Source organism: Crinia signifera, chromosome 1 (genome assembly GCF_055691185.1).
Source record: "Crinia signifera chromosome 1, ASM5569118v1, whole genome shotgun sequence".
Lineage (NCBI taxonomy): Eukaryota > Metazoa > Chordata > Amphibia > Anura > Myobatrachidae > Crinia > Crinia signifera.
In genome coordinates, this window is record NC_139217.1 from 347184168 (window position 1) to 347202072 (window position 17905).

A 17905-nucleotide genomic window follows, 5' to 3' on the forward strand; every position below is an offset into this window, starting at 1 on the left:
GTATATTATAGGGTGTGCTGGTCTATATATATATATATATATATATATATATATAAAGATAGTGAGGTTCTCAAGGTGGGGAAAAAGTAGACTTTCAGTAGGAGTTCCTTGTCCTATGTAGTTGGATCTGACATCATACATTTTTTTGTAGGGGAAATCTCTAAAGAGGACTCCAAACAGATGTCCAATGGATGGCAGCGCAAAACCATTCAAAATATTTTGTTGTGGAACCATCTTTTTTATGGATAAGGAGGCTAATTCATAAGTGATCCAGTCCATATTGTGCCCAATATTTGTATTCTGTGCGTGTGCAGGACCGATTCTTTGCATGCAAAGATGAGTCCTGTGATCACAGTGCAGAACAGCAAATACATCTGTCTGATAGAAAATGAAGAGACATTCGCAGGGAGGGCCAGGGGCAACCGGTATATTCAGGGGTGTGTCGTTTTCCTTTTCCGGGAGTGGCCAGGACAGTTCCTGCGTTATGATGCACATTTTCCTTAGCCTTGCAAGCCAGACTGACACAGGCAGAATGAATGAAGGGTAGACTGAATGAATGAAGGGTAGACTTCCTCAAGTAGCAGAGGGACACTGTGACAGATGATTGTAATGTTCCGTTAAACTGCGATCGAATTGCAATTAGATGCGATCTCAAATGCAGGCAGCGGGTGGAATATACCTCCTTCTGTGTTTGCAGTGTTTAAGAATTCCATATGGTAAACTGCATTGAGCAGCTTATTATCATATGCGAGCCAAGCTGGATCAGGCCCAAGGTTAACTCCCAACTGATGGTGCTTAAATAGGGATTAACATCAGCAAGAACCAATAAAAACAATGAGGGTTTTTCTGGTTGATTCACAAGGCTGCGAATTTGCAGCCTTGTAAGTCCATCAAACCCCACCCAGAATGCTGGGCCAACCGCCCCCTTGTAGCCTGTGTTTCCAAGCACAGGCCGCAAATTGATGTTTAATATAAACATCCATTCCCATGCTGCGGGGAACACCCACATGTTTCGATGGTCGTCGACCATCGAAAGATGTGGAAAGTGCATGCATATAAAAGTGACTTTCAAATCACTTACATATGTCAGCTGCCCGTCCCCCGCCACTGCGTCACAGCTGCATTACCATGAGAACGCCCAGCGTTCTCATGGGAAAACCCATGAAACACTGGGCATTCCCATATGGTAATGGGGCAGCCTGCCACCTCATGCCCCTCTCCATCCCACGCCCACTATATTGGATGTGTGCACTTGGTGAACAGATCGTTTGCGGACCAGAATAAGGGCCAATATGTGTGCTAATTAAACGGCTGAATCCCCCTGAAGACTAAATAGTCAATTTTACAGGGGATGTGTCTGTGCATGGTTTTTTTTGGGGGGGAGGGGGGGGATATTTTTAAGATTTTGTATTTTAAGCATTTAGTATTTTTAATGATTATTCTTTTTGAATATAACGCCAACATATCTCATGCACTATGCAGACACAAAAACACCATTAACATCATATTTATTGTTATTTAGTTGTTTGGTAAAACATATACAGATATATACAATATGCATGAATACAGAAGACTGCACTTTACAGATTTTCTTTAAAAAAAAAAAAAGAAAAAGAAAAATAACACTCTGGTTTTATGAGCTATTGTCACAGTCTTCCAAACAAGCATTTAAAAATGAATTTAACAATAGTCAATAAAAGATTACAGATTGCTTAACACACAGCAGAGTAACATTTCCATATTTTACATGTGCAATAACATTTTAAGAAGACTTTGCTATGCAGTACTGATTACCAGTGTTTTTTTCTCTATTCCATTAACCAAATCCTATGAAAGATGAATTGCTCTGACATACGTTTTAAAGCTGTACTTATTTGAGGAGCAGAACTTACTTGCACTAAGACTATTACAATGAATGGTCCTGTTCTGGTCTAATAAAATGAATTGTCAAAGAGTTCCCAAATTATTCATTATATCAAAAATAACAATCCAAATATTTGCACCGTAAAAATATGTTTCATGAAAAGTTGAGATGCAGTTACTAAAAGAGGAAAACAACAGCTGTTGCTCTTGGGGAATTATGACAACCTGCACCCTTGTTTTTTACATTTAAAACAACATTTTTTCATCAAATAATAATTTTAGGTTGAGTATGTTGTATAATAAAGTATTTAATGTATTTCTGTGACTTTTAATGCCTGGTGTGGATCAACGGTGTTCCAGTAACTTATCAAAACCAAAGTTATTTGCAATGAGGTTATGATGGTGGTACTGTATGTATGGTATGTATAGTGTTCTCTGCACTGTAGGGTCCTTGTCCAGTGTCCTAATTAAAGGGCACTGCACGTGTGGGAATTCTCAAGTTAAATATAGGTATGGGACCTTTTACACATATTTGTGAACTTTATTACCAAATTTTCTGGATGAGCTGTATTTTAGGCGTTGTGGTTCCTATCATAAAGCAAATGTCACAGCATGCACATACATTTGGAATATACCAAAAATATGTTTACCATTATACTTCCCCAAAAATGTGTCTTCAGACTGCCAAGTAGTTGAGGCAATAACCACACTTTAAATGATTGTAACTTTACTTTCAGTTCTTAGAAATATCTCTCCATCTGAGACAATGGGGAGTATTCAATCTTGGCCGAGTTTTTTAATCAGGTGAAAACAACGGCAAAGATACGCTCTTTTACCTGTTTTTGAGTACATTTTCGCCTATGCCATTTCACATTTTTTTGGGGGGACGAATTGGTATAGGTGAAAATGGCCGTAAAAATGGGAGAAAACGGCCACGAATTTAACAAAACCACATGAATTTGTAGCAATTTCGCCAATACATGTGGTTTTCGCCGAGGTTGGCTTTTTCTCCCAGGTGAAAAATCAGCACTGGGATTGAATAGGATGAATCGAATTTTCCCAAAACGGGTGAAAACTGACATTTTTTCAGCTGGCGAACATTTTGGCCGAGATTGAATATGAGCCAATGTCTGCAATATATTTGTTTTTGATTCTAAGTGCATCATAACTGTAATGTTACCCAACGTTACAGTGGAACAAAAGCCTGCGTAATACAAACTCCAATGCTAAACAGATTAGTTTAAATATGTAGTAACGAAAATCAGTGTTTGCTGCACAGAACAACTTTTATTCTAAATAAAATGATGTGTATAATAATATATGGGAAGATAGCCCAAATGCATGTAATACTATGTTAGCTGTAAAATATATCAGTTCATACTTATACCAAACATTGTTCTACAGTATCAGTTTTGTGAGAGCTATTACAGTATATTAATGTGGGTGGTAGTATGCTGTATATGTTACAATGGTAATGATTATTTTGATTGTCTATTTTGTTGTTTTAACATTAGATGTTAAGGACCAAAATAGAAAAAAACTATACCAATTATTATTATTAGTATTTATTTGCTATTCATGTTAGTGACTTGGAATGTGGGATGGAGCTTTACAGAATATGGCAGTGTGCAAAAAAAAATGTTCTTGCTTTAATTGACATGTAAACTAACAATCCACCACAACTAATTAAAAAAATTAGTTCCACCGTAGGCTTCTGTTAAATGGCAAGTTATTTATTAAATAAACTAATTTAAACATAATTAACTGTACTCTCAAAAACTTGTTTTTGCCAATGACAAGAAATGTATATTTCTATTTGTATACTGTATTTCCTATCCATTTCAAAACTGCTACATAACTGAAACAGATTGTAGGGACCATTGATATTGGTAATGATGACTACGAAACCTTTGTAAATCCATGATAAAGAATATAATCGAAACTTTGGTGTGCCTTATATATATTTTCTAACTTGAAGATTTATTTTCATGTGCAAAGATCATAATAGACATTTTGGAAAACCCAAGCCGGCAAAAAGAAAAAATATATAAATTTGTTTTGGTAACATCATTAATGACTTCTGTATGGATTACGCTCTATCATCTTAAGCATACAAGTAATATAGATTCTGTTTTGTGCTTGTTACCTTTCATAACTGGGGCCTCATTTTTAAAACATTTCTGATATGTGATGATGTGGATAATAGTAATAACGGTAATAATGACAATTTTGCAGTACTTGCAATTCCTTATAGTAAATGCAAGTAATGACTGATTGCTTTAAATCTTCGTAATATTCAGTAAATGCTGGTAAATGAAAAGACACCTTTAATGTAAACATTGTTATTCATGTAAACTGCTAAGGAGATAAATAGCAGGTAACAAGATATTTCCAGACATACAGAGATTATCACTCTTATTTTTCTTAGCTTGTCTGTAGAAAAAATACACTTTATATAGAAATAGAACATGATTTTGTGATTAACTACTGATACTTTTATTCTTCATTATTTGGTTTTAATAGCGTGTTTATAGCAATGTTTGCACTTATATAACCATTACAGGGATTTTTGTTCACTAAACAATGAATGTAGGTCAAATACTTTGCAAGCAAAATGAAGTACTGAAAAAAAGTTTTAAATATGGGATTAGATGGGTATAGCTGCAGAGACTAATTGATAATTAAATGACCTATTATTTCCGGTGATGACATGTATTGCATTGTAAACCTGGGCAAAGCACTGATCCATCATACACTAATGAGGCCACAAACAGAACTATTGTATCTCTTTGCACATAAAAGGAGATCGATCTGTTTTTCTAATGCACAACAGGCCAGGATTGTAGTTTGATCCTTCTTCTGAAAAAAAAATTATAATTTCTATTGATATTCCTATTTCTAAAGGGAGCATTGATCACCATTAATACAAAAGAAAAGTTTCAACAAAGCAAATGAGTGGATTCCACTGGACTACAGATGCACAGAAAAGCTACAAATTATGTATGAGTCCTAATACTTTATGCTTTTGCTGCTTTTAGTTTTGATCTAAATCGTAATTATTATACATGAATTATTGGCTCTATATTTTCAAAAGATCTCTATTACACCTTTCACACTACACCTCAAAGCCGGGTTGGTGATGTGTTGACCCAGGTCAATGTACAGTTTGAAAGCAGGGAAATTTCTAACCTAGGTTGACCAACCCGGCAATGCAACTCGGATTAGAAACCCTCTGTATAATGAGCGACCCGGGTTTAATGTATGGAGTACGGATGGTTGAATGGTTAGCATTACTGCTTACTTACGGATCGAGATCCCGAGTTAGACCGGCCTTTGCGATGTAAAAGAGGTATACGAAGAAGGATAAGACTATAACATAAGTACAGAAAATATATCCATTAAAATTAAAAATCTAAAATTCCACCTGTTTGCTCAATGGTAGAAAACAGAATATAGGGTTTCTGCTGTAATCTAGTGCTAATTAAGGAACTTGTGTGAAGAATATCAATGCAAGTTAAGCTACTGATAGTGGATGCTGTCTTTAAAATATCATAGTAAACCGTGAACCTTGAAGAAAAGCAAGATTTCACATTCTTCACTCATTCTTTTAAAATAATTTTATTAACTAATTTATTTTCTTTAATGTGACCACACACACATGGATATAGGGAGTGTGGACCAATAATAACATGTACGCGTCTTTAAAATGATCGGGAGTCCAAAAATGATGTGTAGAAAATCTCTTTTGGATATTTCCAAAATTCTCATTGGCAGATGTCCATTTGTAGCTCGTCCCTGGTTATCAACCTACAGCACTAACAGACCCTAGTTGGACACAGCGGCAAAGCGTAGTGGAGTTTAACCAATCAGAATCATTTATATGTGAACAAATAAATGCTGATTGTGTCACTTAATCCAAGTCGTCCATCAGCATAATCCATTTATTTACGTTACTCAGGTCATAACTTGAGGTCAGTAAAATAATGTTTTAATGAGCCTATTTATATATAGACATAATAAAATCATTATTTAACATTTGAAATGTGTTTTTTTTTTTTTTATTTAAGGTAATTCAGGTTTCTGAGACTACAAAATATGTGGATAGTGTGTCTTTTTCTAACATTAATTGGCTGTGTTCCCTAAACTTGGAAATAAATCCTGGGACAGAAAATATTTTGTTTATAATGTTAAAAAAAAAAAATGTACATATGGTATTGTCATTATCATATTTCTTCACAAATCATGCAAACAGTATCTTTATATTCAGTTTACTTTCTTTTATCTAGACACATCCATTTCACTAATGCAGCAAGAATTGTATAGGATACCAATTAATGGAAATTATCTAAGAAATTATCATTAAATAATTGGCAGGATGTAATAATGTCTGAGATTTCCGGATGAGCAATATGCTGTGCGAACGCGGGCGTTTTTAAAGTGGCAATCATTTACACGGCAAAACCATGCATTGTAAATGATAAGTGCCTTTAAAAAAAACATCCGAGTTCAGCCAGGGTTACTCTGTTATCATTAAGATTCAGTAACAACTTCATGTCTTAATAAAATGGAGAGTCTTGCAGAATGATCAAAAAATTCCACTGTGTGACCAAATAAATCACTGGTGTAGACTGATGTCATCTCTGTCATTGCCAGATGTCAAACACTGTACAGTTCTGCACAATATGTTCCAAGTAGAAGTAAATTATATAAAGTGAAATGTTTGTGCAAAAAAAAATATATATTCATGGCTTGATTAATTCAGGCCTATAATATAAAGCTCACCAAATAAGTACCTTTGTCCTGACCAGTCAGGAGTTAGAGACCACCTAGAATACCAATGAGAACAATCGAAAAATATGTTTGGTGATTTGGATTTTTATGTATGGGATGCAGGAAATGTTGCATTTACATCAACGTATGCAGAAAATATCATTTATATTGCAACCAGCACCCAGCAATATAAGGCTGTATACACCTTGACATATAAAGGTATGTGCAAAATAGCTGTGGACATCCATTTAGAGCTTGAGTCATAGTCCCAGGAGAAACAAAATGGCCACTTGACATTTTCTATAGGTTGCTGTAGATCACAGAATCATGAAGCAGGATTCTTTTCAACATCATTGTTTACTTTCTGATGGATCGGCCATGGTCAAATAACATATAAAATATTAATTAGAAATGTCAACTTTTTTTGTCTTACAAAAGAAACAATATTTTTATGTAGCACTAAAAAAGCATAAAAGAAAATACATATACCATTTTGACATACAAAAGCCCTTCTCTAGCCCAGATAAACCGTATGTCAGGTTTATAGAGCAATAGGGAACTTACTTAAATGAAAGTTTAAAAAAAATGCATAAAATGTGCTTGATGAAGAAGAATTAACACTGGTATCATACTGTGGCAAAAAAAAAGATTAAAAAATATGAGGTTTATTTCAAACTAACCCTTCCAAGTCCGAAAGCCACTAAACAGGTACCAACCTAGAAAAATTAGTCCACCTATAATTAGTGGCCTCTTAGGAAAGTGAAAAAAAAATATGGGTTCTCTTTCAATTTTCAAGTTAGGGCAGCAACAAAAGTCCCAAATCTGTTGGAGATATCAGAATGAAGTGACCTCCACGTAGGAACAGGAGTTCTACCCTTTGACTCCCCAATATCATCTGTGCAGTGGACTGATAGGCACTGCAAATGGCTTCCATTCTGTGCCGCTGCTGAGGTCTTGTTCTGGGGAAGATCGTGGCCTGCAAGAAAACAGTGAAATAGATATTAAGAACTCATTCATATACATACTGGAAGGTGACTTAGCTTTTGACAAAAAATACCCTTATTTGTTTGTGTTGTAGGAAATTTAGCCTCTTAGCTCCATTGGGTCAGAGACTATTGTGAATAACCCAAGATGGTTGCCACAACTTCAGTGATAATGTAAAAATACTATTGTGAGAAAACCATACTATATTATTATTATTTTTATTATTATTACTTTATTATTATTATTATTATTATTATTATTACAACTACTACTATTATTATTATTATTATTATTAAGAATAAGAATAATAATAATATCAAAACACCTCTGTAACTATGTAGCTCTTTAAAAACAAATCTGCAATAAAACAAATATTACATCCATTTTATTTTTGTTGTGAATCAAGTAAGTATAGTCTCTGGCCACAAACACATTGCATTTGATATATTAAACAAAATTACCTAGATTGTGCACCATAATATGCAATCATTTTTGTCACAGAATTTGATTAAAACTATTTAAAAATTTGCACTGCATATTTGAATCATCCTTAAACAAATTTATTCTCACTTATTTTTTTCACATACATAAATGTATACCTTAAGCAGAAAAATATGAATTTATATATCAGGAACAGCAATAATAACATTAAGATGAGACCTTATGTGTATTTTTCCTTTGCATGGTGACCAGATTCTTATAGAAACTTTAGCTGGTCATTGTGAAAATATTAAGGTGCATACACACAGTGTCATTTGAGCTTCTGATTTTGACTACAAAGTCAAAATCAGAAGAAAAGTTAGCAAAAAATTGCACAGTGTGTATACAGCTTGCAATGCCGGTGTGCGACCCCTTGGGATCGGCATAGCAAGAAAAACCAGACTGTGCAGACAAGCTAATTTTGTCTATATAGTATAGTGTTTTAGTATAGTCAAAATCTCAAGTAAATACAATTAACATCTCAAGTAAATATAGCCACAATCTCAACATATGTATGCAGATTTACCCTCATTGTCAGTAGTTCATTAGGCATAGTCTACATTAGTGTATGTGGTCAAACACTGTATATATTGAAAACAGTAAATTACTGTAACAACCATAGCCGAGTACATATATTCCACAAAGTGATCAAATTATTACTTTTTAGTTCTAAAAATACTGCTTGGTTCAGCCTTATGCTTGGCTTATATTAATCATGTGATTGACAGGGACTTCTACACGCTACTGTACTTGTGTCAGTTTAGTGTTTTACATTTTCATTTCATTATTTCAAGTGCACCAAGAATTATACCTGAATGGTAAAAATTGAATCCCATTAAAAGTACAAGGGGGTCTATTCATGCGGGAAAAGCTCTGTATCACTCTCTCCCAGTGATAACAGGGCTTTCCAAAGCTTTGACTACTTCCGAGAAGGAGATACCAGCGGGGAATTTTCCTGGGGTGTCCCTGATTAGTATAAAGAAAGGAAATCTCAGCTTTTCATTTCACTTCTCAAACAAAATTTGCCATCCGTGTATGGTAAAAACAGTGGAAAGTTGGGAGAAGAGCAGGGAATATTAATATCTTCATGCCTCCTCACTTTCCAGGTCTTTTGCTTCATCCCCTTTGCAGTAAACAGCATATAATTTCCAGGGGCCTAGCTGGACCAGGCCCAGGCATTTTTCAGGGACATGGACTAATTACGGGAGTCATGGTCAAGCCCCTCAGGAAAGAAATATATGTAGTGGAGGGAGATAAGCTGCTGCTATGGACATGTAAAGAGGGGGGGGGGGTTGGTGGCAAACCTGGGCTTCTACAATGTGGGCCTGGGTAGCCAGTACTTGCTCCCCCTCTCTCTGTGGTCATGTGGGGGAATTGTGAGAGGGGCCCATGCAACCTTTCCGCAAGCCCCCTCCTCTCTCTGTGGTGGAAATGTAAGTAGACGTTGGGTCTACTGCACATACACAGATCTACAGATACATGGAGACCCACAACATATTAACAATGATTTGTGTACTGCATCTATGTGCAGCTTAGTATGACTTTCAGTGTGTGCACCCAACAGTCTTAGACGCATGCTTACTAGTTGTTTTTTTTTTACAAACCCAAAAGCTTTTCTTCGCAGACATTGGAGTTTCACCATGGGGACGGTTATGTCATCTCACAGTAGGATGACAATACATGAATGACTCCTAATGCTAACTTTTTTCTGAATCTATACACCCTAAATATAATGAAAACTATTTCAAGTTTCTACATAAATAGACCCCAGGATGAGGACAGAATTACTCCTCTTCTGAGCCGGTAAAAAAAAATTGGTCCTTTAGGGCTTAATCCCGACATTGGCGGAATTGGCTGTACTATGCTTATGGTAAGACCCCTCAAATTGTGCATAGGCAACCTCTCAGCAGCTGTTTTTGCAACACAAATGGCATTTATTTGCTGCTGCACACAGACTGTCCCTTGATGAGGATATGTGGGAATGGGGTGTAGGTGGTGGGAGGAGCTCTACTGCTGCACACCCAAAACCAAACTGTCAAACCAAATACAGGAGGCAAGGAATGTATGCTTTAATGGGAAGAAACATACGATTTCCACAACCATAACATAACCTGAAAACTCATCCCTCTTCCACCCCCAAAAAACCTTATTTACATAACCCCATCTCAGGAAACAAAATCTCAGTTTTCGATCTGGTACAACACCCACTAAATAAAAACAGATACATTGAAATAGATACAGGCCAAGATGCAAGTGTGTAAATCAGACTAGTTAATTGTTGGGATCCCAAAATGGTAACACAGCTTCAGCCAAATGCAGTCTTAACCCATCCTTATTTCTGTCTCCCACACATTGTTAGCCACAACTGTCTAATGCTACATAATAATACTAACCTGAAAAAGCAAGACAATGCACTGAGTGTATAAACAGTTAATGCATATGTGGGTTTAAAACATTTGTTATCTCGGAGGCAGCAGTGATAAATTCATTTTACCGCATCTTTTAAATATGCATGGCATGTAATGTAGCATGGAACTGCAAAGGGGAAGGGGGGCCTGAGATAACAGGTTTACAGTGAGAGATAGCATAAGTACTTCTGCTTTTCTGCTCCGATGAACTCAGTGAAATAAGGTTTCCAGAGAAACCTTGGGAAGTGTTCTTCAGTCATATTTTCTTTAACAAGATGAACTTATATGATTATGGCGTAACATAAAAATAGTGTGGCTAAGAAAAAAGTCTCAGTCAAGTTTCCGAGGCATAAAAAAATGTAAATATATTTTCTTACAGACACAGCAAACGTAGCTTAAGATGAATGAAACTGAGGTAAGAAGCTTAATAAAAAAAATGCACTTTAATAACGGGGGTTAAAATTTATAATGATAATTAAAGGTTTACCTAGTACCTTAACAGAACACCAAATACAGAATTATTGGGTTATTTCTAAAGGTAATAAAATATAAATACACTACACTAAATGAATGTTTACGCTGCAGTTCTGGTACCACATTATACCTAAGTCACCACATAAAATGCATCTAATACAGCACAGCTTCATAATAATGATGGAAGCATAATGACAGTTCCAGCAACAGCTTACAGTATTTTGCAGGGACACTTATCTGCTGAGCAGTGCATCAGGGCCAGTTAAATGTGGCTGTCCCAATGAGCCTTGAAGCGCTAAAATCCCCAATCATCTTTATATATGTCTAGTGTATAAATGTGTGTCTTCGAAACACTACCATCTGTTGGCAGTGAGTGAAACTACATATTTTTCTCTCACACACATGCACAAATACAGAGGCAATCACAAGGTAGCAGACTAGCTATCGAAGCATTTGCTTCAAGTGGGCTTACTCGTTTGTAATATGTTCTGATTATTTGATGTCGTATGTTTGCTCATATTAAATACTCCTTTTAGTAATAATTTACTAATAAAGCCCCCAAAAATAAGAAAAGATGGTTAGAACTTCATCTAACATGAAGAAAAAAATCTGTATTATTCTGTTAGTGCATAATGAAAATACAAAGGGACATTTTCAGGGACAAAATCCTCCAGGGACAAATCATAAAAACTAAGGACAGTTTATGAAAATGTGAAAACACTGCCATAGGCAAATATGTATCGATCTGTATTAAGTTCCACAAAAGCTATGGCTGTACCCTGAAAGGCAAAAGGCTACACAAACCTTCTTCAGTGAAATCCACCATTGTAACAAAACAAAACAGGATATTTGAATTTATTATATTGTAACAAAAGTAAAAAATATATATATTCTCTTGAATCCAGAAAAAATGGGTAAAATTGCCCCAAGTATGAAGTGGATAATCCTGTTGTCACCCTAGTGAGGTGCATCAATCTCACTGAAGCCCAGACTGGTACGTTGCAAAACAACAGCTAGAACCACAACAAGTAATGTGGCTTCAATAAATTTGCTTTCCATCTTAAACTAGATATTCATATCCCAATATAGGTGAACTGGACAGATGTACACATTTGCCTGACACATACTGAAAATAATGATGTAGGTTACTCTGCTGAAGAACCTAACAATACGTCTAATATCGATACTTAGTACAAGAAACGGGATCTAGAATACTTCTACCTACAGTACGTCCTATAGACATCTGCCTCTGATACTTTCCCCGGGTACCTTTCTATTGTTCCAATATACTCTATTGTTCTTAACGAACCCAGAACATTTATTACTGGCCTAGTTATCACCTTAATAGAACACAAAATACAGAAGTATTACTTTATTTCTAAAGAAAATAAAATATTAATACTTGGCATTAAATACTTGGTTACGTTGCAGTTTGCCACAGCATAAAATATTAAACAGTCGTTGGTCCTACATTCAGGATGGAATATTTCAAGCTAACAAATAACCCATGTGACACCTAAACAAGATACACCGAGAAGAAATTCCTGGCTTGTAATGCTCCAGATTCTGCATTTGTACCTACTGTACACTTATTTCTAATGATGCATTAACTCAGTAAGGCCACGGAAAAATATAAACAGAATAAATATGTATTATGCTATGAAAATACTATTTCTAGCATTAGTGACTGCTAATGTCATTACATCTAATTTGGGTAAAGACATCACACAACTATTTATTAGGAAAGACAATACGATAGAGAATGACTCATGACCTCTTGTACGATATAAGGTTATGAGCAATCATCAGACTCCAGTGCCCTGTGTAACAGTGCTCAGCCTGTGGCCCCTTACTTTTACATTGTCACACACAACTCCTAATACCCATAGAATTTATACAGGAAAGGGCATTCCATTTTCCTGCTGCGGTGCAAAGACGCTCACAATATACTGTGTGTGTGCATATATATATATATGGGCGTGGCCTACGACGCTCCAGCTGCCCTGGTCACCGGTGTCCCCGACGTGCCTTGAACTTCTGCGCTTCCCTGCAATCCAGCTCTGCGGCGTTTGAATACAAGCAAGGTCCTGGTCCTGGTACAGTGTGAGCAGCCTATGCCATTGGTTTTAAAACCCATGCCTTGTGGTACCCAGTCCACAGTGTTTTTATTTGTGGTACGAGTCTTATCTTGCCTACATCCGGGAAAAAAATTTTTTATTAAATTTCATACTTTGAAATATTACACCATGAAGCGCCTTCTTTCTGCCCATTTCTAGATATCTTTTGGCTCTGTGGATTCCAGAGCATTGTGCTTCCAGAGAAAGAAGAGCTTGCAGGTCCTTAGAACACTGGACTTTGGTGTACCCCATCCCTTCGTGATATATAAGGGACTTTCTACACTGGCACCTCGAGGGAAACAGCTAAGCGCAGTCTTTCAATCATCTATATATATATATATGTTAGATAGATAGATAGATAGATAGATAGATAGATTACATATTTTAAAAACAAAGCTGTGAAAATTCTTCAGGGTATATGGAATGCTGCAATAGTCACATTTTCGTTAGCCTTTGTGCACTGTTTTTGTCAGAGGAAATCAGACTCAAAAGAGAGGACTTTGGAAAAGAGTGGAACATTGTAAAGGTCTGAAGAAGAATCAGCTCCCTTCTTTCAGCTTGCTCGCAAGATTAAAGTGACAAACAGGAGGTGAGGATCCCTAGAAAGGCTACTTGCCTCGGGGCTCATCCCTTACACTGCTTCAAAGGCTCTGACACACCATCAGCTACTGCTCCTTGGCTGCCCATACCCTGACACAGCGTGAGACCAGTATGCTACACTCATCCCCCAACAGGCAGGCAACCGTGAACCAGTCTGCTAGCGATCTCGTTAAGGCAATAACAGTTCATTTGGATCATATAACTAGAAGAGTTTATCAGGAACCACGCTTGTCTCAAATAGCAATAAGTATAGTTACAGTCCCCGTCTCCATTTACTTCATTTGTTTCTAATTTTACCGGGAATTAATCAAAGGACAATGGTGAAAGCAATTTCACTGCCTTAGGACAGGTTGTAGTTGTGTATCTGTATTTGACAAATCTACAACATGACAGTATGACATATTGGGTTTGGCAGAAAAGTCTGCACACATCAAGGCGAGAGATTTTTCAAGAGGACTGATTTTAAGGAAACATTTTAAGAGAGAATGTGTGTGTGTGTGTGTGTGTGTGTGTGTGTGTGTGTATGTGTGTGTGTGTGTGTGTGTATGCGTGTTCGTGTGGCTAAGGTCATTGTCCAAAAGACAATAGTGATACTGACTGAAATGTATACAGTTCGATATATGCTCACATTTTTGTAGATGTCTCATCTTGTTCTCAAAAAGAACAGAAGTATTTTCCATAACATAACAGGCAATCATTAAGTGTAACAACAGGTTTCTACCAGATTTGGCTATTATGAATGGCGGTGAACCCCAATAAATCCAGACATACCATGTGCCAGGATCCACCACTTTTAATACACTGCATAATGTGAATGCTGCAGAATAAGTACAGGTTGAGTATCCCTTATACAAAATGCACTGGACCAGAAGAATTTCGGATAACGTATTATTCCGTATTTCTGAATATTTTTATATTTCAATGAGTTATCTTTGAGGTATCTTGAATTTATGTTGACACATCAAACACATGAAATGGACACAAATATATTTTATTTGTGCTTAAAACAAGGTTTCAAAGCATGAAACAAAGTGGTACTTATATGTTAGTTGGGCGCCCACTATAGTTAGTACGCTCATACCCCCACTATCCATGTTGGCATGGAGTTGATTTTATATAGTGTGGTGAGTGCAGCGAGCCATGGAGCAAGAAGCATGGCGAGCGGACGCGGAAAACTAAGCAAATAGCTTAGTGTCCGCCCAACTAACATATAAGTACCGACAAAGTTTGTGTACAATCTCAGGCACTGAATTTGAATGCAAAGCATTATCAATCATTATCTTGCACATATTTAGTGCCAGTTATATATCATTTCCCCAGTAGTGCCAGTCACAGATGTTCCAGTTGTACTTTTAGCAACAACAAAAAAAAAAGTACATTCTGGAAACTATAGTTTTCGGAATAATTTGGATAATGAATATTGGGATAAGGGATACTCAACCTGTACTGATTATGATGTTATATTGCTCAGCGGAACAACTATATGAAATATAGACTCGCATTTATTATCATTATCTCCTGGGCAGCGCGGCATTATGCAGCGTGACGACGTCAGATGTCACGCTGCGCAGGCCGCACAGGCTGCCTCCGTCCTGTTCCCGAACACCGGCCCACCAACAAACCAGACCACCCACCCGCCCAGCAGCGGACCAGGCTGACCAGCGGACCAGCTCGCTCACCTGCCCACCAGTGGACCAGCCCGCTCACCCACCAGCGGCACCATCAACCCAGCTCGTCCTCCCACCCGGCTAACGGCCGCACCACGCATCTGTAAGTGTAAATATGCGTGGCGGCCGAGGCGGGTTTTTTATATTAGGGAAGCCAATCCCGGGATCCTGGGAATGGGCATTTTTCAATCCCGAATTCCGGGATTGAAAAAATGCTTGAGGCCTTATACACTTGAGGCCTTATCCCCCATAAATGTTGCCTATCGGGGCTAATTGGATCACCCCCAGGGGATTTCCACTTAATTTAGCACGTAAATTATGCCACTTAAATTATCCACATAACACTTTTGTTTGTTCTTAGGACAGTTAATTATAGAAAGCCATTTAGAAAAAAAAAAACTTAGATGTCTTTCCTTAAACATGACATGTCTGTGATACCCAACGGAAGTTGCAGAACAATGACAGGTTCAGGTGTACTAATATTGACATCTTATACCTGTTTACGTTAGGTTACCTTGAAATATCTCTCATTCCTCTTTAGGGCATCCTTGTAATTTCTATTCCCAGAAGTAGCAAACTCCAGCTAGCAGCTACATAGAACCCTAGCAAATGTTCTTCCCTAAAATCAAAAGGATTTCAATCAATTTTACCAGTCAGCAAAGAAGGAAAAAACATATAACTGTACTCACACTAGAAGCTTATATTCCGACAACAAATTCAGATTTTCCTGATGCAGACACTATATTTGGATCTGTTCAAGGGAACTGTAGCTATTCTGATAAACTTACATTTTTCTTTAAAGCAATTGAATATTTTAGGGCTATCTCAAGGTAGATGTGTGCAATTTGTAAGATCAGAAAACATCTATTTGAAATGATGGCATTTATACTAAGTATCATTTTATATCACAGTTACTAGATGCTTATTCTAACCATCTGCCAAATCTACCCTACCTGGCCAATGTACACTCTTTTACAACATCTAGGGGTAAATTGACTAAGATTGGAGTTCTATTGAAGATGGGATCTTGCTCATAGCAACCAATCAGATTCTACTTCTTATTTATTAGCAACTCCTAGAATGTAATAGATAGAATGTGATTGGTCACTGTGGGCAGTATCCAATATTCAATAGAACTCCCATCTTAGTAAATGTACCCCTAGATGTTTTAAAAGAGTGTCCTGAGTGTGCTGAGTGTGCTGATCAGGTACCGTAGCTGTAGCAATATATCACATCTAAAATAAGGTCCATAAAATACATTATTCCCTTCTCAGTGATCAGCACCCTGCACCAGGAGTGAACAGCAACACGGTTGATATTTTGGATCTGCTAAATAATATGTATGTAATATGTATATATTCTGATTATAAAAATGAAGAACGTTATACTTTCAGGTCTGTGCACTAGTTGTCATGATGATGTGAAATGAAATAGGTGTCACCCACCCAGTGCTAGACCAAGGGGTCAGTCTGCCTTGGGCACATACTGTAGGTGCCTGATTGCACAGGGTACATCTATGCAAGCATCTTGACAAGCAGATTCAGTCAGCTCAGGGGCAAGATTATTCATGGGCAGTTGCTGTCTCCTGTTTCTAAGTGGACGTCTTTCCTTTAGAAACAGCAAGTTAGAAATAATGGTTGTGGCAGCAATGGTTGTGTATATGCGGGCATACCCATATATATATATATATATATATATATATATGTGTGTGTGTGTGTGTGTGTGTGTCTACATACAGCACTGTGGGCAGAGTGTGATAACTAAATATAAATCAACCCCATAGCTTCTAAGTCTAGTCAAGTGTTCTTCCACTGTTTCAATTAACAATAATAATAATTAAGCCCTGTACACATGCATCGATTTTTCCAGATTTTCAATTCGATTTTGCTTATAGAAGCAAAATTGAATCGCATCCTAAACGAAATCAAATGGTTTTTGTGTCACTTTCGATCTACATTCGATTCGATGCGCGCTCCCGTCTTCACAAAATCGAACAGAAAAATCTACTGTGCAGCCAAGGCAATATTGAATTCGATCTAGTAAATCGAAGGTGTACAATGTATCATGAATGTATATTGAATTCGATATCAAATTAGATATCTAATGCAAAAGTACAGATCTAATGCTAAATCGAATGGAAAAATCTAACATCGAGTCAAAAGCAAATCGATGTGTGTGTACAGGGCTTTGGTCTTACCAAACTATCCCATTAAACTGGGACATTGAGGAATTACACGAGCTCTATGACTGGCTGACTTCAAGCCTGCATCCCACCTGGTTTTAATCAGCCACAGAACCTGTGTAATTCATGAGCGTCCTGGTTTAAAGGGATAGTGCGGTAAGCCTAATAATAATAACAACAGCTACAGTTCTTAAAGTCTAAAAGCCGTGACTTATTTGATAGAAGCATCAGATGACAATTACAGAATCACAGGAGAAGTTCTGCAATGTCTCAGGCTAAATCTCATACACAAACATCAGAATACGACTGTATCCAATAACATATCTGAATGATTCATGTCAGGCATTAAAGAATTACTCC

At 37.0% G+C, this 17905-nt stretch overlaps 1 protein-coding gene across 2 annotated transcripts in view; it reads right to left on the reverse strand.

The window, feature by feature from the left end:
- Positions 1–1491: 1491 nt before the first annotated feature.
- MN1 (MN1 proto-oncogene, transcriptional regulator) overlaps positions 1492–17905 on the reverse strand; it is a 53333-nt gene continuing 36919 nt past the window's right edge. The window contains exons 2-3 of one of the 2 annotated variants that reach the window (XR_014444423.1): positions 15878–15982; positions 7473–7609 (exon numbers count right to left, since the gene is read on the reverse strand). Coding sequence is in view for 1 of the 2 variants with exons in the window: in XM_083146715.1 (XP_083002841.1) it covers positions 7425–7609 (185 nt within the window). In the remaining variant the exon portion in view is untranslated. Of the gene's footprint in view, positions 7610–15877; positions 15983–17905 lie in introns of both variants that reach the window. The other variant, XM_083146715.1, reaches the window with a different exon arrangement.